The 21,817-nt window shown below is 53.6% G+C and overlaps 1 protein-coding gene across 4 annotated transcripts; it reads right to left on the reverse strand.

Moving 5' to 3' along the window:
- Positions 1-1,360: 1,360 nt before the first annotated feature.
- On the reverse strand, positions 1,361-20,506 carry RSPH6A (radial spoke head 6 homolog A). 4 transcript variants are annotated; one of them, XM_054540731.2, is made up of 6 exons: positions 19,696-20,506; positions 15,741-15,978; positions 9,752-10,468; positions 7,614-7,758; positions 5,999-6,116; positions 1,361-1,754 (listed from the first exon to the last, which is right to left on the reverse strand). In XM_054540731.2, exons 1-6 carry the CDS (start codon positions 20,343-20,345, stop codon positions 1,517-1,519), a joined length of 2,106 nt encoding a protein of 701 aa, XP_054396706.1. In that variant the 5' UTR covers positions 20,346-20,506; the 3' UTR covers positions 1,361-1,516. The 4 variants fall into 4 exon arrangements, with proteins under 4 accessions (XP_054396706.1, XP_024093128.2, XP_054396707.1 ...); XM_024237360.3 differs by having other exon boundaries at positions 9,752-10,516; XM_054540732.2 differs by having other exon boundaries at positions 9,752-10,465; positions 19,696-20,501.
- Positions 20,507-21,817: the final 1,311 nt, after the last annotated feature.

The raw sequence follows: 21,817 nt of genomic DNA on the forward strand, positions 1-21,817 counted from the left end.
AACTCCTGACCTCAGGTGATCCACCCACCTCGGCCTTCCAAAGTGCTGGGAGTACAGGCATAAGCCACTGCACCCGGCTTTTTTTTTTTTTGAGACAGAGTCTCGCTCTTGTCACATGGGCTGGAGTGCAATGGCACGATTTGGCTCACTGCAACCTCCGCCTCCTGGGTTCAAGTGATTCTCCTGCCTTAGCCTCCTGAGTGTCTGGGATTACCGGCACCTGCCACCACACCCGGCTACTTTTTTATAGTTTTAGTAGAGACAGGGTTTCACCATGTTGGCCAGGCTGGTCTCAAACTCCTGACCTCAGGTGATCCGCCCATCTTGGCCTCCCGAAGTGCTGGGATTACAGGCGTGACCCACTGCACTTGGCCTAGAGAGGTCAAGCATGAATATGATCAGGGCCCTCCCCTGCTCAAAACCCATCTGTAGCTCCCTAGTGCTCTCAGGGCAAAGTTAAGCCCCAAGTGATCTGGCCACTGCCAACCTCTTTTCAATCTCATATCTCACCACTAACTCCTCACACTATCTACCAAGTAAAATGAGGCTTGAAAAACTACCCCAACATATCATACTGTCTCTTGTCCTTGGGTCCTTGCACATTCTGTTCCCTATTCTTGGAATGCCTTTCCCCATTCTTTTCTTGACCCTTTAAGAGTCGGCTTGGGAGCTCTGTCAGTCCTCTGGGCTTCCCCATTTGGGCTGTCACTGTCTGGAGATGAGTCTCTCTCCCCATAGTGTTGTGAGGCCCAGGAAGGCAGGACTGTGGCTGTCAGTGTCCCCAGCACAGAGGTGGGCTGACAGGAGGTATTTCAATAATGGTTTGATGGCTAGGTAAATGAATAAATAAATCAGGTGGGGCTGGTCGTGGTGGCTCACAGCTGTATCCTAACACTTTGGGAGGCCAAGACAGGCAGATCGCTTGATGCCAGGAGTTCAAGACCAGCTTGGGCAACATAAACCCCATCTCATAGTGAGACTCCGAAAAATTGAAAAAATTCAGCTGGGCATGGTGGGCTGTGCCTGCAGTCCTATTACTCAGGACCCTGTCTCTACAAAAAATACAAAAATTAGTGTATGTGGTGACGTGCACCTGCGGTCTCAGCTACTCAGGAGGCTGAGATGGGAGGACTGCTTGAGCCCAGGAGGTCAAGGCTGCAGGGAGCTGAGATTGTGCCACTGTACTCTAACCTGGGTGACAGAATGAGACCCTGTCTCAAACAACAACAACAACAAGAGCCAAACAGGTGGGAGAGACTCTGCCAGGCAATGTCTGTGCCCTCTGCAGGGCCCAACAACCCTGGCTTGGAGTCCATGTCAACAGAGGTGGTGAACAAATGAATGAATGGCTCATCCATAATGCCGTGGAGGAATTTTATTTGAAGCAGTTGCCTTCCTTTTCTATCCCTGCCCTCTAGGGACAGGAAGCACATAGTGAAAATATAATCCATGCTAACTACCTCTAAGGGGAAATTTGCTATCGACCTGCTTGGGGAAAGTGGCTAGAGGGCGGGCCTCAGTCATCTGTCTCCTCGCCCTCCTCTTCCTCCTCGCCCTCTTCCTCCTCCTCTGTAGCTCCCAGGGCTTGTTCCTGGGCTGCTTTCAGAGCCTGCTCCTCTTCCACCGTGGGGTCACTCATCTCCATGATCTCTGGGCCACTGGGGTACTCTTGTTGAATGGGGGCTGGCAGGGCCGGGTTGAAGCTCTCGGGGCTGTACTTGTGACCCCAGCCGATGTAGATGTTCTCAAACTTTCTGGAGAGGCAGTGAGACACTGTGAAATTCTCCCTCAAAGGCCCCAGACTTGACTTTTTTTTTTTTTTTTTTTTTTTGAGATGGAGTCTCACTCCGTTGCCCAGGCTGGAGTGCAGTGGTGTGATCTCGGCTTACTGCAACCTCCGCCTCCCGGGTTCACGCGATTCTCCTGCCTCAGCCTCCCGTGTAGCTGGGACTACAAGCACGCGTCACCACGCCCAGCTAATTTTTGTATGTTTGGTAGAGACGGGGTTTCACTATGTTGGCCAGTCTGGTCTGGAACTCCTGACCTCATGATCTGCCCGCCTCAGCCTCCCAAAGTGCTGGGATTACAGACGTGAGCCACTGCACCCGGCAAGCCTTGACTTTCTTTAAGGGTAGGACCCAGCATGTGTATAGCATGACTGCAAAGTTGCGGATGGCAGGGTGAAACGTGCTCACTGGGTTTCTCTGTATTACCCAGGCTGGATGCAAACTCCACCTCCTGGGTTCACTGCAAAATCTGCCTCCTGGGTTCAAGTGATTCTCCCACCTCAGCTTCCCAAGTAGCTGGGACTATAGGCACACACCACCTCGCCCAGCTAATTTTTGTATTTTTAGTAGAGACAGGGTTTCATCATGTTGGCCAGGCTGGTCTCGAACTCCTGACATCAAGTGATCTGCTGCCTCCACCTCCCAAAGTTTAAAAATTAGCCAGTTGCAGTAGCACGTGCCTGTGGTTCTAGCTACTGGGGAGGCTGAGGTGGGAGGATTGCTGGAGCCCAGGAGTTTGAGGCTGCAGTAAGTTGTGATCATGCCACTGCACTCCAGCCTGAGTGACAGAGTGAGAACATATCTCAAAATAAATCAAGAAATAAGTAACTAGGCCAGGCACGGTGGCTCACGCCTGTAATCCCAGCACTTTGGGAGGCCAAGGCGGGCGGATCACAAGGTAGGAGATCGAGACCATCCTAGCTAACACGGTGAAACCCCGTCTCTACTAAAAATACAAAAACAAAATCAGCAGGGCGTGGTGGCGGGCGCCTGTAGTCCCAGCTGCTGGGGAGGCTGAGGCAGGAGAATGGCGTGAACCCTGGGAGGCAGAGCTTGCAGTCAGCCAAGATTGCGCCACTGCACTCCAGCCTGGGTGACAGAGCGAGACTCTGTCTCAAAAAAAAAAAAGAAATAAGTAACTAAAAATAACAAAAAAAAATTAAATTATATATGTGGCTCATATTTTATTTATGTAAGACATAATTTTATGTTGGATATCAATTTATTTATATTGTGACATTTTATTTATGTCCGACATATTATGTGGGACATAAATAAAATTGTCTAGGTGCTAGGGACACAGCAGTAAACAAACTAGACAAAAATCCCTGCCAGGTGCGGTGGTTTAGGCCTGTAATCCCAGCACTTTAGGAGGCCGAGGTGGGAGGATCAACTGAGGTCAGGGGCTTGAGACCACCCTGGTGAAACCACATCTCTACAAAACATACAAAAATTAGCTGGGCGTGGTAGTGGGCGCCTATAGTCCCAGCTACTCAGGAGGCTGGGGCATGAGAATCACTTGAACCCGAGAGGTGAAGGTTGCAATGAGCTGAGATCACACCACTGTACTCCAGCCTGGGCGACACAGTGAGACTCCATCTCAAAAAAAAAAAAAAAAAAAATCCCTGGGTTGTGCCTACATTCTGCTAAGAAGAGACTGATAATGAACAAGGAGGTAAGTGCCCAGGCCTAACCCAGCCAATTCAGCCTTTCTGCAGAATTTTAACTAGACAAGGAAGAGGAATAGATGGGAGGAAAGGGAGGGGACTAAGAGGTAGGGAGAGAGGGAGACAGAGACCGATAAAGAGGCAGAGAGAGCCGAGCACGGTGGCCCACACCTGTAATCCCTGCACTTTGAGAGACCGAGGTGGGTGGATCACCTGGTCAGGAGTTCGAGACCAGCCTGGCCAACATGGTGAAACCCCATCTCTACTAAAAATACAAAAATTAGCTGGGCATGGTAGTGCATGCCTGTAATCCCAGCTACTAGGGGGGCTGAGGCAGGAGGACGGCTTGAACCTGGGAGGCAGAGGTTGCAGTGAGTTGAGATTGCACCACTAAACTCCAGCCTGGGCAACAAAATAAGACTCCACCTCAAAAAAAAAGAAAAAAGAAAAAAATTAAAAAATGAGGCCAGGCACAGTGGTTCACGTCTGTAATCCTAGTATGTTGGGAGGCTGAGGTGGGAGGATTGCTTGAGGCCAGGAGGTGGAGGCTGCAGTGAGCCGTGATCACGCCACTGCACTCCAGCCTGGGTGACAGAGAGAGACCCTATCTCAAAAAAAAAAAAAAAAAAAAAAAAGAAAGAAAGAAAAGGCCGGGCGCGGTTTCTCACGCCTGTAATCCCAGCACTTTGGGAGGCCAAGGTGGGCAGATCACGAGGTCAGGAGATAGAAACCATCCTGGCTAACACGGTGAAACCCCGTCTTTACTAAAAATACCAAAAAATTAGCCTGGCATGGTGGCGAGCGACTGTAGTCCCAGCTACTTGGGAGGCTGAGGCAGGAGAATGGCATGAACCCGGAAGGCGGAGGTTGCAGTGAGCCGAGATCGCGCCACTGCACTCCAGCCTGGGCGACAGAGCGAGACTCTGTCTCAAAAAAAAAAAAGAAAGAAAGAAAAGAAAAACAAAAAACAATGGAACAATGGGTGGACACAGATTGGGTGGGGGACAGAAGAGCATTGGGTGGGTGGGGGCAGAGGATGGATGGACAAGTGGAGCCCAAGTTTGGATCATTTGCTTTCAGAGGAATGTTGGCATATTGGGGTATGGCCTGAAGAAGGGAGTTGGCAAAAGCAAACGTGCCTCTTCCCAGCTTCCAGAGAAGGAAAAAATAAACGCCAGGAATGTGTTAAAGTATCCAGATTACATGCAATCCCACCACGGCTGTGATTCATACAGGAGCGAATGAATACAGTCCTAGTTCACATTGAGATTAAAAAAGAAATTCTAGGAAAAATCGTCATGCCATCTGGTGGACAAAGCTGGTAGGTGCGCCCACCTCCAGCTGCAAACACCCTGTCACGTGGCAGGGCAGAGGGCTGCCAGGTGCCTGGGGGGGAAGGCTGAAGGAAGGTGGGGAGTGTGTAGCTGGGTGGGAGGATGTAGGAGTGACTTTGGCTTGCCATTCTTGTTTGTTTTTTGAGACAAGGTCTTGCTCTGTCGCCCAGACTGGAGTGCAGTGGTGCGATCACAGCTCACCGCAACCTCGATCTCCTGGGCTCAAGCAATCCTTCTGCCTCAGCCCCCTAAGTAGCTGGGACTCCATAGTCCGTGCCACCATGCCTGGCTGATTTTTAATTTTTTTTAATTATTATTTTTTTGTACAGATAGGGTCTTACCATGTTCCCCTGGCTGGTCTCAAGCTCCTGGGCTCAAGCAATCCTCCCAGCTTGGCAACCCAGAGTGATGGGATTACAGGCATGAGCCAGTGCACCTGGCCCAAGCTTGCCATTCTTTTTGGAACAACTGGTGGTGGGAGGGAAGGTTTCTGCCCCATAGAGAGAAGAGCCTTCCAACTGGAAGAACAGGCCGGGTGCGGTGGCTCATGCCTGTAATCCTAGCACTTTGGGAGGCCGAGGCGGGCAGATCACTCAACGTCAGGAGTCTGAGACCAGCCTGGCCAACATGGTGAAATCTTGTCTCCACTAAAAATACAAAAATTAGCCAGGCATGGTGGCATGCATCTGTAGTCCCAGCTACTAGGGAGGCTGAGGGAGGAGAATCACTTGAACCTGGGAGGCAGAAGTTTCAGTGAGCTGAGATTGCGCTACTGCACTGTTGCCCAGCCTGGGTGACAGAGCGAGACTCCATCTCAAACAAAACAAAACAAAACCACAAACAAGAAGAACTGTCCAGGGGACCCCAGGGACGGAGTTAGCTCCTCCAGAGAGGGATTCTGCCGCTGTCATCAGGGGGCTGGAGATCCAGGTTCGTATCCTGCAAATGCTGTGTGACCATAGCCAGTCCCTCCCACTCTCTTATTCTCCTTGCTCTCATCATGACTCATCACCAAGACCCATCCTAGTGGGCTGGTATTTCCCACTTTAGCCCTGGTGAAACTCCTAGGAGCTATGAGGCCGTTAGTCCTAGGGGCTTCCTGAAGGGGGCCCTCCCCATCTCTGCCCACCCTGGTGAGTTGCCGGGCCCAACCAGGCTTGAAGAAGTCCCGAGGGATTCTCCTGCTGGGAGGGGCTGGGGGAAGACCTACTTGCCACTGGCATAGGCATAGGCCCCGGGCCAGAGGTTGGAGCGCACAACGGCCACTGAGTACTGCGGGCAGAGGCTGCAGGACAGGCGGGTGGTCCAGGGTGCCAGGTGCATGATTTCTGTGGTGGAGAGGCAGCAGAGAGGGGCAGCAGGGTCAGGGAGGTCCCCAGGCCCTGCACTGTACCCTGAAGGAAGGCAGGCAGCAGTGAGGGAGGCCTGGAGGAGCATGAGGGGAACTATAGCCACCAACAGCTCGGGCTGCGGTGTTTGAACCCTGGCTGCAGACCACACACACACGCACTCTCTCTCTCTCTCGCTCTCTTTTTTTTTGGAGACAGAGTCTTGTCGCTTTGTCACTCAGGCTGCAGTGCAGTGGTGTGAGCTCGACTCACTGCAACCTCTGCCTCCCGGGTTCAAGCGACTCTCCTTCCTCAGCCTCCCGAGTAGCTGGGATTACAGGCATGCACCACCACGCCCGGCTAATTTTTGTATTTTTAGTAGAGACAGGGTTTCACCATGTTGGCCAAGCTGGTCTCGAACTCCTGACCTCAGGTGATCCACCGGCCTCAGCCCCCCAAAGTGCTGGGATTACACGCGTGAGCCACCTCTCCTGGCCTGGACCACTCTTTCTCTATGTGGCCCCAGGAAGCCAGTTCACCTGTCTGAGCCTCAGTGGCTGCACCCAGGAAATGGGGAGACTCATCTGGCCTCTGTTGCAGGGTGGCAGTGAAGCCTGGTGACAAGGTCTGCAGCACACCTGCTGCAGTGCCTGGCGCCCAGCAGGGCCCCCAGTCTGGGGAGCCACTGTGATTCCACTCCTGAGTTGGTCATCGGTTTGGACCAGGGTGCAGAGGGCAGGGCACAGGCTGGCAGGATCTGGCTTCAAATCCAGGACCTGTCCCCTGGCCCACTCCTAGCCTCTCTCTCCACTTCCCTCCGGGTGCCTGAGGCCCCAACCTTACAAAATTCCTGTCCATTCATCCAAAATGCAGCTCCAGGTTGGGCACAGTGGCTCATGCTTGTAATCCCAGCACTTTGGGAGGCCGAGTGAGGTGGATCAATTGAGGACTGGAGGTCAAGATCAGCCTGGCCAACATGGTGAAACCCTATCTCTACTAAAAATACAAAAGTTACCTGGGCGTGGTGGCACACACCTGTAATCCAACTACTCAGGAGGCTGAGACGGAAGAATTGCAGGAACCCGAGAGGTTGAGGTTGCAGTGAGCCAAGATTGCACCACTACACCCTAGCTTGGGCAACAGAGCTAGACTCCATCTCAAAACAACAACAACAACACACACACACACACACACACACACGCACACACACACAACCAGCTCCAGTCTTTAGGCAGGGTTCTCCAACTATGTCCCCCTCCCTCCAGGCCCAAACTCAAAAGGCCATATCCTAAGGTTTGGGCCATTGCCACCTGTCTATGGACATGTTCCCAGAACCTCCTGATGGGGCCACTGTGATTACACCCATTTTTTAGCTGAGAGAGCCTCTGAGCCTGGGAGGGAAGGACCAAGGAGATGGACCCCAGCAGTCCAGCCACCCCTCCCTTTCTTCCCAGCCCTCCTCAGCCAGTGGTGTACAGGCTGAGAGGGCTTCCTTACCTGCATCTTCTGAAAGTGGCGTTAGCAGTGGGGGGCCAACCTCCTGCTCCACCTCCTCTGGCCCCTCATCTACCTTCTCTTCCTCCTCCCCCAGGTCCTCCTCCTCCTCTGTCTTCTGCAAAGGGTTCACCCAAGTGCAGCGGCCCTGGGGGTGGGGGGAAGCTCAGGTGATGGCCCCAGTGCACGGAGCCCAGCCTGCATCCTATGGGGGAGGTGAAGGGCCAACAGGCATAGCCTTGTCCTCAGAGACCCAGGCACAGGCAAGAGGGCAAGATTTAGCTGCATAGTTAAGGGGAGGTGGGAAACGGGCTGACAGAACTGCTGTGTTGAGGTGAGGACTCCTGACTGTGTGACCCCATTCATGCATTCATTCACTCATTGATTCTTTTTTTTTTTTTTTTTTTTTTTTTTTGAGATGGAGTTTTACTCTGTGGCCCAGGCTGGAGTGCAGTGGCACAATCTTGGCTCACTGCAACCTCTGCCTCCCGGTGTAAGTGATTCTCCTGCCTCAGCCTCCCGAGTAGCTGGGATTACAGGTGCCTGACACCACGCCCGGCTAATTATTGTATTTTTTAGTAGAGACCGGGTATTGCCATGTCGGCCAGGCTGGTCTCGAACTCTTGACCTCAAGTGATACACCCGCCTCTGCCCCCAAAGTGCTGGGATTACAGGCGCGAGCCATTGCACCTGGCCCCCTCATTGATTCTTTTTTTTTTTTTTTTTTGAGACGGAGTCTTGCTCTGTCGCCCAGGCTGAAGTGCAGTGTCTCACTGCAAGCTCTGCCTCCTGGGTTCATGCCATTCTTCTGCCTCAGCCTCCCAAGCAGTGGCTCATGCCTGTAATCCCAGCACTTTGGGAGGCTGAGGTGGGCGGATCACGAGGTCAGGAGATCAAGACCATCCTGGCTAACACGGCAAAACCCCAGCTCTACTAAAACTATAAAAAAATTAGCCGGGCATAGTGGCAGGCACCTGTAGTCCCAGCTACTCAGGAGGCTGAGGCAGGAGAATGGCGTGAACCCGGGAGGCAGAGCTTGCAGTGAGCCAAGATCGCACCACTGCACTCCAGCCTGGGCAGTAGAGCGAGACTCCATCTCAGAAAAAAAAAAAAAAAAAAGCCAGGCATAGTTGTGGTGGTACGTGCCTGTAGTCCTAGGTACTCAGGAGGCTAAGGTGGGAGGATTGCTTGAGCCCTGGAGGTCAGGGTAGCAGTGAGTTATGATCACGCCACTGCACGCCAGCCTGGGCAACAGAGCAAGATGCTATGTCTTAAAAGAAAAAAAAGCTGGGCATGGTGGCTCATGACTGTAATTCCAGCACTTTGAGAGGCTGAGGTGGGCAGATCACCTGAGGTCAGGAGTTTGAGACCAGCCTGACCAACATGAAGAAACCCTGTCTCTCCTAAAAGTACAAAATTAGTTGGGCGTGATGGCGCATGCCTGTAATCCCAGCTACTTGGGAGGCTGAGGTGAGAGAATTTGCTGGAACCAGGGAGGTGGAGGTTGCGGTGAGCCGAGATCACGCCATTGTACTCCAGCCTGGGCAACAAGAGTGAAATTTTGTCTCAGAAAGAAAAGAAAAGAAAAAAGAAAAAACAAACAAACGGACAGGGCGCAGTGGCTCGTGCCTATAATCCTAGCACTTTGGGAGGCCAAGGCGGGCGGATTGTCTGAGCTCAGGAGTTTGAGACCAGCCTGGGCAACACAGTGAAACCACGTCTCTACTAAAATACAAAAAATTATCCAGGCGCGGCAGCAGGCACCTGTAATCCCAGCTGCTCAGGAGGCTGAGGCGGGAGAATCACTTGAACCCAGGAGGTGAAGGTTGCAGTGAGCCGAGATCGCGCCAGTGCACTCCAGCCTGGGTGACAAGAGCGAGACTCCGTCTCAAAAAAAAAAAAAAAAAGAAAAGAAAAAGAAAAAAGAAGAAAGAAAGAAAAGAAAAAAAAAATGCCTCTGTCCCCAAAGGTTTCTGATGGGATTATCCACCAATATCTGTTGAACCAATGAATGGATGGATGAATGAACGAATGAATATTAGTTGCCTAGAAGAGAGTAAGAGCTTGACTTCAGTATTGCAGGGTCATGCGCGAGCCCCCTGCTCCTGCCGTTTGTGAGAGGCCGGAGTCCCGGCGCTCACCTGCGGCAGGATGTGCTGTGTGTGATGCACCCAGTTGGCCATGGAGTCGACCAGCTCCAGCACGGGGATGCCCTCGAAGTCGGGGTTCTCCTCGTAGGAGTCGCGCCCAGCACCACCTTCCTCCTCCTCGTCGCCCTCCTCCTCGCTAAACTGGTAGAAGCCCAGCGGGCTGACCTGCGTGCCGGCCGAGATGCGAGCGATCTGGGCCCGCAGGTAGTTGGCCTCGTTGCCCGGGAAGGGCGGGTAGCTGACGACCGGCGTGTCCAGGTAGCCTGTGAAGAACTTCCTGATCTTTCGGGCGTTCACGATCTGGGCCGGAGTGACGTGGGGCAGCCGCGTCCACGGCAGGCCCGGCTCGTTGCACACAAAGTACAGGTACTTGTTGGCGCCTGAGCGGCTCTCCTCCTTGGGGATCACGGGCGGCGGCTTCCATACGGGCTTAGGGACGATGTCCACGGCCTTCTCCTCGTCCTCCTCGCCCTCCTCCTCGCCGTGCGCCTCCATGACCTCGCCACCTTCCGTCATCTCCTCCACCTCCTCCTCCTCTGCCTCCTCCTCGCCCTCCCGGAATTCCACCTCGGCCACCAGGTAGCTGCGTTTGATTCCCAGGATCTTGCCCCAGAAGCGACAGGTGTGGATGGGCTGCTGCTCCACCAGCTGTTTCATGGCCAGGAAAATGCGGAAGCTCTCGTCCGAGCTCAGGCCGACGGCGGCCTGCTCGAAGTAGAAGGCAGTCTCCATGATGTTGGGCACTGGTGTCTCCCCCTGCGCAGGGTAGGGCGGAGGGCAGAGGGGAGAATGCTGAAGCTCTGCTCCCTAGCCTACCTCTTCCAGACTCTTCTAGAGTCAAGAGAGCTAAAAGAGTCCGGGTGCAGTGGCTCATCATGCCTGTAATCCCAGCACTTTGAAAGGCCGAGGACGGCTGATCACTTGAGGTCAATAATTCGAGTCTAGCCTGGCCAACATGGTGAAACTCTGTCTCTACTAAAAATACAAAAATTAGCCAGCCATACAAGCAGGTGCCTGTAATCCCAGCTACCCAGGAGGCTGAGGCAGGAGAATCACTTGAACCGGGGAGGCGGAGGTTGCAGTGAGCTGAGATTGCTCCACTGCACTCCAGCCTGAGCAACAAAGTGAGACACGGTCTCAAAAAATAAAAAGAGGCCTGATGTGATGGCTCACGCCTGAAATCCCAGCACTTAGGGAGGCCAAGGCAGGCAGATCACCTGAGGTCAGGAGTTTGAGACCAGCCTGGCCAACATAGTGAAACCCTGTATCTACAAAAAATACAAAAATTAGGCAGGCGTGGTGGCAGGCACCTGTAATCCTAGCTATTTGGGAGGCTGAGGCAGGAGGATCGCTTGGACCTGAGAGGCGGAGGTTGCAGTGAGCCAAGATCACACCACTGCACTCCAGCCTTGGTGATAGAGTGAGACTCCGTCTCAAAAAAAAAAAAAGAAAGAAACCTAAAAGATTCTGTAACTCAGCTGCTCAAGCCACTCATGCTGGCCAGTGAGATGTAGGGAAAGCCCTTGGACAGGATGTCCCTTATGGAGAAGAAAAGGGAAAACCACACTAGGAGAAAATCTTTTTTGCCTTTTGTCATTCCCTATTCTTCCTGCCTGGAATGGGGATATAAGATCTGGGGCCACAGCAGCTATCTTGGGACCATGAGGCAACACATGGGAGACAAAGTACTACACCCTTAATGGTGGTGGAGATGAACGGTGGAAATTGCCTGGTCCCCAGTAGCATTGCTCAGCTGCCTTACCCACCCTGACCTTATTGCTCCTGTAACAAAGAAGCCACTTTTATTCATGATTTCTGTGACTTGAGGCCCAGTGCACTCCTAACACGTACTCCATGTTTCACAGAAAGTTAAGGGAGAAGACAGGTCTTGAACGGAGGAGTCAGTGATGTTAGAGGATGGTAATAAGTCCTGTCCTCACTGCCTCCATCTATACCATCTGCTTGATTCACACAGCCAGAGGATGGGTGGGGTGGAGGAGAAGAAGAAAAGAAGGAGAGGAGGAGGAGGAGGAAAAAGAGGAAGAAGGAAAGAAAGAGAAAGAGAGAGAGACAGAGGCTCAGAAAGGGACTGAAGGCAAGCAGGCTGAAACTAGAAGCCAGCAAAGTTTACGGCTGGATGCAGTGGTTCACGCCTGTAATCCCAGCACTTTGGGAGGCCAAGGCAGGGAAATCACAAGGTCAGGAGATCGAGATCATCCTGGCCAACATGGTGAAATCTGGTCTCGACTAAAAATACAAAAATTAGCCAGGTGTGGTGGTGGGTGCCTGTAGTCCCAGCTACTCGGAAGGCTGAGGCAAGAGAATGGCATGAACTTGGGAGGTGGAGCTTGCAGTGAGTGGAGATCGCACCACTGCACTCCAGCCTGGGTGACAGAGTGAGACTCTGTCTCAAAAAAAAAAAAAAAAAAAGAAGCCAGCCAAGTTTTGGCTCAGAAGCCAGGGAAAGAAGTGTAATGTACATCTGCACGGGCCACAGACCAATGCTCTTCCTTCTCCCAGGGAAATGCCTGCCAGCCCCTATCCATGTGGCCACAAGGCTGTCCCCAACACTTTATTATTCAACCAGTCCCAAAATCTTTATTATTTATTTATTTATTATCATTATTTTTGAGACAGAGTCTTGCTCTGTCACCCAGGCTGGAGTGCAGTGATCTGATCTCAGCTCACTGCAACCTCCACTCCTGGGTTCAAGCCATTCTCCTGCCTCAGCCTCCCCAGTAGCTGGGATTACAGGCGTGCACCACCATGCCCAGCTAATTTTTGTATTTTTAGTAGAGATGGGGTTTCACCATGTTGGCCAGGCTGGTCTCGAACTCCTGACCTCGTGATCTGCCCGTCTCGGCCTCCCAAAGTGCTGGGATTACAGGCCTAAGCCACTGCGCCCGGCATATTATTATTACTATTTTTAAAAAATTATTATTATTATTATTATTATTTTTTGAGACGGAGTCTTGCTCTGTCGCCCAGGCTGGAGTGCAGTGGCAAAATCTCGATTCACTGCAAGCTCCGCCTCCCGGGTTCACGCCATTCTCCTGCCTTAGCCTCCCAAGTAGCTGGGACTACAGGCGCCCGCCACCATGCCTGGCTAATTTTTTGTATTTTAAGTGGAGACAGGGTTTCACTGTGTTAGCCAGGATGGTCGCGATCTCCTGATCTTGTGATCCGCCCACCTCGGCCTCCCAAAGTGCTGGGATTACAGGCGTGAGCCACCGCGCCCGGCCCATTACTATTTTTTGAGACAGAGTCTCGCTCTGTTGCCCAGGCTGGAGTGCAGTGGCACAATCTTGGCTCACTGCAACCTCCGCCTCCAGGGTTCAAGCGATTCTTCTGCCTCAGCCTCCTGAGTAGCCGGGACTACAGGTGCACGCCACCACGCCAGGCTAATTTTTGTATTTTTAGTAGAGACAGGGTTTCACCATGTTGGCCATGCTGGTCTCGAACTCCTGACCTCAGGTGATCCACCTGCCTTGGCCTCCCAAAGTGATGACATAACAGGCATGAGCCACCGCACCCAACCAGTGATGGGATTTATAACCAAGATACTGTGATGCTGAAAACAGCTCTCTTTGTTTAGGGACAGGTAGGGAGCCTGGGGGTGTGGGGAATAGGCAGTTCTCGGTGCCCTTCACTGCAGAGCCACCTTGCAAGACTAGGACCTTGCCAGTCCTAGACTACACCTGACGATTATGTGTGAGAAAAATGACCAACTCATCCAAGTCACTTATTTCTATTTATCTGACATCATCTATATCCTAACTTAAAGGACCTATGTTGTCAAACAAGTAAAATAAGGTGTTAGTTTTTGGAATGTGCCAAAACAATCCTAAAGTTAGTCTAAAATTATAGATGTGGCCGGGCGCCATGGCTCACGCCTATAATTCCAGCACTTTGGGAGGTCGAGGCGGACGGATCACCTGAGGTCAGGTGTTCGAGACTAGCCTGGTCAACATGGCAAAATCCTGTCTCTACTAAAAATACAAAAAATTAGCCAGGCGTGGTGTCACACGCCTGTAGTCCCAGCTACTCGGGAGGCTGAGGCAGGAGAATAGCTTGAACGCTGGAGGCAGAGGTTGCAGTGAGCCAAGATCGTGCCACTGCACTCCAGCCTGGGCGACAGAGCAAGACTCCGTCTCAAAAACAAGAACAAAAATTAGCCAGGCATGGTGGCGGGCACCTGTAATCCCAGCTACTCGGGAGGCTGAGGCAGGAGAATCCCTTGAACCTGGGAGGTGGAGGCTGCAGTGAGCTGAGTTCATACCGCTGTACTCCAGCCTGTGTGACAAAATGAGACTCCAACTCAAAAAAAATGGAAAAAATAAAATAATAAAATAAAATTATAGATGTGAGAATAGTCAAAACTTATCTTTTTTTTTTTTTTTTTTTTTTCAGACAGAGTCTCACTCTGTTGCCCAGGCTGGAGTGCAGAGGCGCAATCTCAGCTCACTGCAAGCTCCGCCTCCCGGGTTCATGCCGTTCTCCCGCCTCAGCCTCCTGAGTAGCTGGGACTACAGGTGCCCGCCACCACGCCTGGCTAATTTTGTTTTCGTATTTTTAGTAGAGACGGGGTTTCACCGTGTTAGCCAGGATTGTCTCGACCTCCTGACCTCGTGATCCACCCGCCTCGGCCTCCCAAAGTGCTGGGATTACAGGCGTGAGCCACTGCGCCTGGCCTTTTTTTTTTTTTTGAGACGGAGTCTTGCTCTGTCGCCCAGGCTAGAGTGCAGTGATGCGACCTCCCCTCACTGCAATCTCCGCCTCCCGGTTTCACGCCATTCTCCTGCCTCAGCCTCCCTAGTAGCTGGGACTACAGGTGCCTGCCACCATGCCCGGCTAATTTTTTGTATTCTCAGTAGAGACAGAGTTTCACTGTGTTAGCCAGGATGGTCTTGATCTTCTGACCTCGTGATCCACCTGCCTCAGCCTCCCAAAGTGCTGGGATTACAGGCGTGAGCCACTGTGCCCGGCTAGTCAAAACTTTTCAAAACAGAGGTTCAGTGATGGGGAGACTTATGCTACCAAAACAGCCAACACCTGCCATGCAGCTGCTGTCAGCAGTAAACAGGAGAGTCCTAGAGCAGGAAGCCATCCACAGGGCAAAGGCTGGGAGCAGAGACTCCTGCAGGACTCTGTGTGGGGAATAGATGGTGCAGGTGGCATTTCAAAGCAGTGGGGGGCAGGAAGGAGTGGTTTATTGCATAAATGCCATTCAAGGTCCTGGCTAGCCGTCTGGAAGGCAGAAAACGAGAGAAATAAGAGCCTTGCCTTGCACTAGACAGAAAAAGAAATACAAAATGCTGAATCATGCATTTTTATGAGTCATTTCCTAGAAGCATGTACAGGCCACAAAAGCCCCCAGTTTTGCCCTTCCACAGACCCCACATTAAGAACTCCAGCTCTTGGCTGGGAGTGGTGGCTCACGCCTGTAATCCTAATACTTTGGGAGGCCGAGGCAGGAGGATGGCTTGAGGCCAAGAGTTCAAGACCAACCTGGCCAACATAGCAAGACCCCCATCTCAATTATTTTTATTTATTTATTTTTTTTTTTGAGACGGAGTCTCGCTCTGTCGTCCAGGCTGGAGTGCAGTGGTGTGATCTCGGCTCACTGCAAGCTCCGCCTCCCGGGTTCACGCCATTCTCCTGCCTCAGCCTCCCGAGTAGCTGGGACTGCAGGTGCCCGCTGCCGTGCCTGGCTAATTTTTTATATTTTTAGTAGAGATGGGGTTTCACCGTGTTAGCAAGGATTGTCTTGATCTCCTGACCTCGTGATCTGCCCGCCTCAGCCTCCCAAAGTGCTGGGATTACAGATGTAAGCCACCCCATCCTGCCAAGACTGAAGTTGTTTTGTGACTGGATTGTCCAATGCTGTCTTTCGCCTCCAGGCCTTGGCACAGGCTGTGCCCTAAGTGTGCTTGGGCCCCCACTGACCCTGATGCCCACCTCTCCTGACTGCCTCACTCACCACCTCCTCCTCCATCTCCTGTTCGCCTTCGGCACCGCCTCCACTCCGGGTGAACAGCGCCTTCTGTTTCTCTGCCATCTTGTAGGTGGGCTGCATCTCGGGGTCGTCCCGCAGAGTGTCCAGCTTGGGGTGGAACCACTCCCACTGCGTGGTGCGGTTCAGAGACTCCAGGACAGACAAGGGGTCCTCGGGCCGCTGGTTCAGGATCTTGGTCAGCAGATTCACCAGGTGCTCGTACCTGCCTCCCGCAGGAGGAATGGGAGGAGAGAGACCTCACTCACTCAGCTCACTGAGCCAGCTCCCATGTGCCTGGCCCTGTGCCTGGTGCTAGGGACACAGTAGGGAACTGAAAAGGTCCCTGCCCAGGTGTAGCTGACATTTATTTATTTATTTATTTTTATTTATTTTTTGAGATGGAGTCTTGCTCTGTTGCTCAGGCCGGAGTGCAGTGGTTCATCTCGGCTCACTGCAACCTCTGCTTCCCGGGTTCAAATAATTCTCCTGCCTCAGCCTCCTGAGTAGCTGGGATTATAGGCGCCCGCCACGATGCCTGGTTACTTTTTGGATTTTTAGTACAGACGGGGTTTCACCATGTTGGTCAGGCTGGTCTCGAACTCCTGACCTCATGATCTGCCCGCCTCGGCCTCCCAAAGTGCTGGGATTACAGGCGTGAGCCACCCCGCCCAGCCGACATTCTTATGATGGAAACTGACACTAATCAAACGAGCAAAATATATACAGTGTGTCAGGCATGGGGTGGTAATTTTTAGGGTGACACATAAAGTACTGAATAGGGCCTGGGGGTGCCAGGGATGGGAGAGAGTTTGCAATTTTATTTTTTTAATTTATTTTTCAGAGGGGGTCTCGCTCTGTTGCCCAGGCTGGAGTGCAGTGGCGCCACCTCGGCTCGCTGCAGTCTCTGTCTCCTGGGTTCAAGCGATTTTCCTGCCTCAGCCTCCCAAGTAGCTGGGATTACAGGCACGCACCACCACGTCCCGCTAATTTTTTTGTATTTTTTGTAGAGACAGGGTTTCGCCATGGTGGCCAGGCTGGTCTCAATCTCCTGACCTCAGGTGATCCGCCTTCCTCGGCCTCCCAAAGTGTTGGGATTACAGGCGTGAGCCACCGCACCTGGCCGACATTTGTATTATTATTATTATTATTATTATTATTATTATTATTATTATTATTTTGAGACAGAGTTTTGCTTTGTTGCCCAGGCTGGAGTGCAATGTTGTGATCTTGGCTCACCACAACCTCTGCCTCCTGGGTTCCTGGGTTCAAGAGATTCTCCTGCCTCAGCCTCCTGAGTAGCTGGGACTACAGGCGTGCACCACCTTCTCCAGCTAATTTTTGTATTTTTAGTAGAGACGGGGTTTCACTATGTTGGCCAGGCTGGTCTCAAACTCCTGACCCCAGGTGATCTGCCCGTCTTGGCCTCCTAAAGTGCTGGGTTAACAGGTGTGAACCACCGTGCCTGGCCAACATTTGCATTTTTTGTATTTTTTTTTTTTTTTTGAGACAGGGTCTCACTTTGTCACTCAGGCTGGAGTGCAGTGGCTCGGTCTTGGCTCACTGCAACCTCTGGTTCCCGGGTTCAAGTGATTCTCCCACCTCAGACTCCCCAGTAGTGCCACCCCAGTAGTGGCACACGTGTGCCACCATGCCTGGCTAATTTTTGTACTTTTTGTAGAGATGGGGTTTTTCCATGTTGCCCAGGCTGGTCTCAAACTCCTGGACTCAAGTGATCTGCCTGCCTCAGCCTCCCAAACTGCTGGGATTACAGGCATGAGCCACCGGGCCCGGCCACAGTCAGCCTTTGAAACCAAGTTGGTCTGATTTCCAAGCATGTATGTGTCACCTTTTGTTTGCGGAAGCTGTTCTGTTGGCAGTCTTGGGTGTGGTGTTGGACCATCATGCAAGTCGGGAAGGGCAAGAAGAGGTGAGACTTTGGCTAGGGCTTCTCAGGAAGAGAGCCTGAAGCTCTGAAGAGCTGGCACTTGGGGAATAGCCAGAGGTTAATTCTGACTAGATTCTAGGATCCGAGGAAGGAGCAGGTAGTGACTAGAAATGAAGTTTGGACAGTGGGCAGGGGCTGAACCATATAAGGCCTTTTGTTTGTTGGTTTGTTTGAGACAGAGTCTCGCTCTGTTGCTCAGGCTGGAGTGCATCGGCACGATCTTGGCTCACTGTAGCCTCTGCCTCCCGTTTCAAGTGATTCTCCTGCCTCAGCCTCCCGAGTAGCTGAGATCACAGGTGTGTGCCACCATGCCTGGCTTTTTGTATTTTTAGTAGAGACAGGGTTTTGCCATGTTGGCCAGGCTGATCTTGAACTCCTGACTTCGAGTGATCTGTCTGCCTCAGCCTCCCAAAGTGCTGGGATTACAGGCATGAGCAAGGCCTTACATGTCTCAGGCCAAGAGCCTTGAAGGCTGTGGTGAGGAGTCTGAGCTTCCCCCTGTGGGCAATGGGGAGCCATAGCAGGTTCTGAGCATTGGAGGGACAGGGCCAGCTTTGTGCTTTAATAAGAACCATTACTTCATCAGCCTCATTTCTCCCACTCTCCCTCTTCCTCCCTTGGTTCCAGACATACCAGTCCCTCCTTACTGCTCCTCAAAAACAGCAAGCCTCAGAGCCTTTGCATTTGCTGTGTGCTCTGCCTGGCTCACTCTTCCTCCGGTTATCTGCAAGATGCTCTCCCTCGACTCCTTCAGGGCCCTAATCAAATGTCACCTCTTTGGACAGGCCTTCACTGACCCACACAATTTATTTTTTTGAGATGGAGTCTTGTTCTGTTGCCCAGGCTGGAGTGCAGTGGCATGATCTCGGCTCACTGCAATCTCTGCCTCCCGGGTTCAAGCGATTCTCCTGCCTCAACCTCCCGAGGAGCTGGGATTACAGGCCCGTGCTACCATGCCCTGATAATTTTTGTATTTTTTAGTAGAGACAGGGTTTCGCCATGTTGGCAAGGCTGGTCTCGAACTCCTGACCTCAGGTGAACCGCCCGTCTTGGCCTCCTAAAGTGCTGGGATAACAGGCGTGAGCCACCGTGCCTGGCTGGACTCCCACTATTTCATGTGTTCCCTAGCCATCTTAGCCTCCCTTATTTTTCACCTGAGCCCTTAGCTTCAGTTTATCAGTTTTTCTGTTTCTTGTCCACTCCCCTAGAATGAGAGCATCCTGGGTATCTAATGGAGGCTGAGAGCACTGTATTGTGACTGCAGCTAAGCGGCTTTGGCAAGTATCTTCCTCAGGCAGGGAGGTTTAGTTGCAGGATAAGAGTCTCAGGAGGGCTGGGCACGGTGGTTCATGCCTGCAATCCTAGCACTTTGGGAGGCCGAGATGGGTGGATCACTTGAGGTCGAGTTTGAGACTAGCCTGGGCAACATGGTGAAATCTTGTCTCTACTAAAAATACAAAAATTAGCTGGGTGAGGTGGAGTGCGCCTGTAACCCCAGCTACTCGGGAGGCTGAAGCAGGAGAATCACTTGAACTCGGGAGGGAGAGGTTGCCCTAAGCCAAGACCACGCCACTGTGCTCCAGCCTGGGCGACAGGGTGAGACTATGTCTGGGGGAAAAAAAAAAGCAAGAGGGCTTGGGGAGCCAAATCACGTGTTCTGGAATCCTGATTCTGCCATATCCTAGCTGTGTAGTTTTGGGTAAGCAACGCAGCTTCTCTGTGTCTCTGTCTCCTCCTCTGTAAAGTAGGATGAGCTGATGCGCTCATCTCCGGTGAGAATTAGGTGTGACTGTGTGCAATGCCGGCACATGTCTGGGAAGTGAATGCTAGCTGTAGTTGGCATTGATTCCGACTCTGAGCTGAATTAGAGGCCGGGAGCAGTCACTGGTTTTCCATGAGGGACGATCCCTTGTCTGACTGACTGAGGCAGGGACTTCGGGTGGGGCCCCTCCCTGCCTGGGTCCCCCACCCGCCCCACTCCTAGCCCCTGCTCACAGGCTGAGGTCGCAATTGATGCTGGTCTGCAGCAGGTAGGCCTTGGCGTTCTGCACGGCCAGCTCCAGAGGCTCCGGCTCAGGCACCTGGGCACTGTAGCGTGGGAAGCCCAGCTCAGAGGACAAGAACTGAAGGGCAGGGTCATCCCTTATGTAGGGCCCGTGCTGGGCACCTTCGGAGAACTGGTCTGTCTGGTAGAGGTCGAATTGGCCCAAGGGGTTGACTGGGGGCTCCTGGAAGGTGGGGTCCAGTTGCTGGAACAGGCTGCTTTGGCCCTGCTGGAGCCGCTGCAGCATTAGGCTGGTGGTGAGCTCGGCGGCCTGCATCCTGCTTTCGTCAGAGTAAAGCTGGGGCTGGAACTCTGAGGGAAAGCCCGTGTTCATGGATGGGTACTCCATGCCACCCATCCGGGCTTCCTCAGCCTGGAAGGCCTGGGGCATCAGCAAGTTCTCCTGTTGGGACAGGCTGCCCCTCTGTGACCAACCCGGCGCGTTTCGCTGGGCGTCTGGAGGTATCTGCTGCCCCTCCTCGGGGTCCACGGCCAGGGCCTGAGCTTGGTCCCGACTGCGCCGCCTCTGGGAGGCCTGAGAGGTCCTCCGGCCCGGGGGCTGCTGGGCAGGGCGCTCAGGGTAGGGCGGCAGGTCTCCCATGGTTCGCCAGGAGGTACAGATCTCTAGGAGAAAGGCTTGCAGACAAGGCCAAGCGAGCCACCTGTCGACAGCGCCGGTTTCTGAGCACCGGGAAAGGGGGCCGTTACCCGGGGAGGGCGCGGGGAGTGGGCCAGGGTGGGTTCCGCGCAGGCTCTGGGCGCGCACTGCCGATCCCGCGCAGCCCCACGGCAGACGTCGCGCCAGACTCGAGGCGGCATCCGCGCCCCAGGCCAGCCATCCCTTTTTTTTTTTATTTTCAGTAACTTGCCCAAGTTCACATCTTTTATTTTTTTTTAAGGCAAAGCATCCGCAGGTCAAGCCCCGCCCCGTCCCCCAGCCCCGCGTCCCTGTCCCACCCCCCTTCCCCCTCGAGCCCCGTCAGCTGTTCCCCTTGGCCTCGGGTTCCCTGGCGTCCTCGGCAGCCGGGCTGGGGGTCTTCACAGCATCTTCTCCAATAGGTGCTAGGGTCTGGGGGCTCCGCTCCTCCTTCAAGGTCAGCCCGCCCGCTGCCGTCTCCTGGTGACCGGGGAAGGAAAAGGGAGCCGGGTGGAGGGCGCGGTCCCCTCCACGCTCCCCTTCAGGCCCTGCCTCCTGATGCCCGCCCCCCCCCGCCCACCTTCACCCCGGCCCAGATCCGGCTTCCTCCTTCGCAGCGGAGGCTGCTCTCCATACCTTGGGTAGGGGGCCCTCGAGACTAGAGTCCAACAGCGCGGCCTCGGTCAGCCCCGAGTCGTCATCCATGCTGATGAAGATGCCCGGGGTCTCGCACTCAGGCCCCTCCTCCCGGAAATCCATGGCTTCCTCAGACGGGGGCGGGCCCGGCCGGGCCGAGGGAGAGGGAGAGGAGGAGGAAGAGGAGGGGGCTCCCACTCCTCCCGGCTTCAGCTTCTGCTCCTCCTCCAGCTGCCGCTTTAAGGCCTTCTCCTGGGCCAGCCGCAGGCCGATGAGGTCCTGAGGGGGCCGGGGTGCTGGGGCCGGGGCCAAGGCCAGGGGCTCCAGGTCATCCTGGGGATAGGGAGGGCCACACAGAAGCTCAGAGGTGAGTGGCTCAGAGGACGGCCGGAAAGAGAAGGAACCACCCTGAAGTGGTCTTTGAGTTCTCCACCAAGAGCATGGGGAGGAAGGGGCAGTTGTCCCCCAGACCCGCAACTCCCAGCAGGGGCATCCCCTGGGAGACGGGTGGCCCAGAGGCAGGGGTGGCCTGAGTCTCTCGGGGTCAGGAGGAGGCCATGGTGAGCCTTGCTGGCTTGGGGTATGGGGTGGGAGTCTGGGGATCCAGATGGGTGGGCTGCAGGGCCCTCACCTCCTCCAAGGGCCCCGCAGGCGCCTCCTTGGCCTCTGGCTCCTGCTTGCCGCTGGCCTCCAAGATGGTCATGATGGAGTTAGGGATGTGAGCTTGCTGGGTGGAGAGCAGGAAGGGGGCGCTGGGGGCAGCTCTGGCACAGAGACCCCACTTGCACACCTCAGGTCCG

The sequence above is a fragment of the Pongo abelii genome, chromosome 20, assembly GCF_028885655.2.
Source record: "Pongo abelii isolate AG06213 chromosome 20, NHGRI_mPonAbe1-v2.0_pri, whole genome shotgun sequence".
In the NCBI taxonomy this organism is placed as follows: Eukaryota; Metazoa; Chordata; class Mammalia; order Primates; family Hominidae; genus Pongo; species Pongo abelii.

Bases quoted from the DNA above. Each gene is read 5' to 3' on its own strand.
- RSPH6A (XM_024237360.3), bottom strand. From the start codon at position 20,345: ATGGGAGACCTGCCGCCCTACCCTGAGCGCCCTGCCCAGCAGCCCCCG. The intron at 15,979-19,695 runs GTGAGCAGGGGC...TGCGGGAGGCAG, and splicing joins ATCAATTGCGACCTCAGCCT to GTACGAGCACCTGGTGAATC. The intron at 6,117-7,613 runs GTAAGGAAGCCC...TCTCCACCACAG, and splicing joins GCCACTTTCAGAAGATGCAG to AAATCATGCACCTGGCACCC.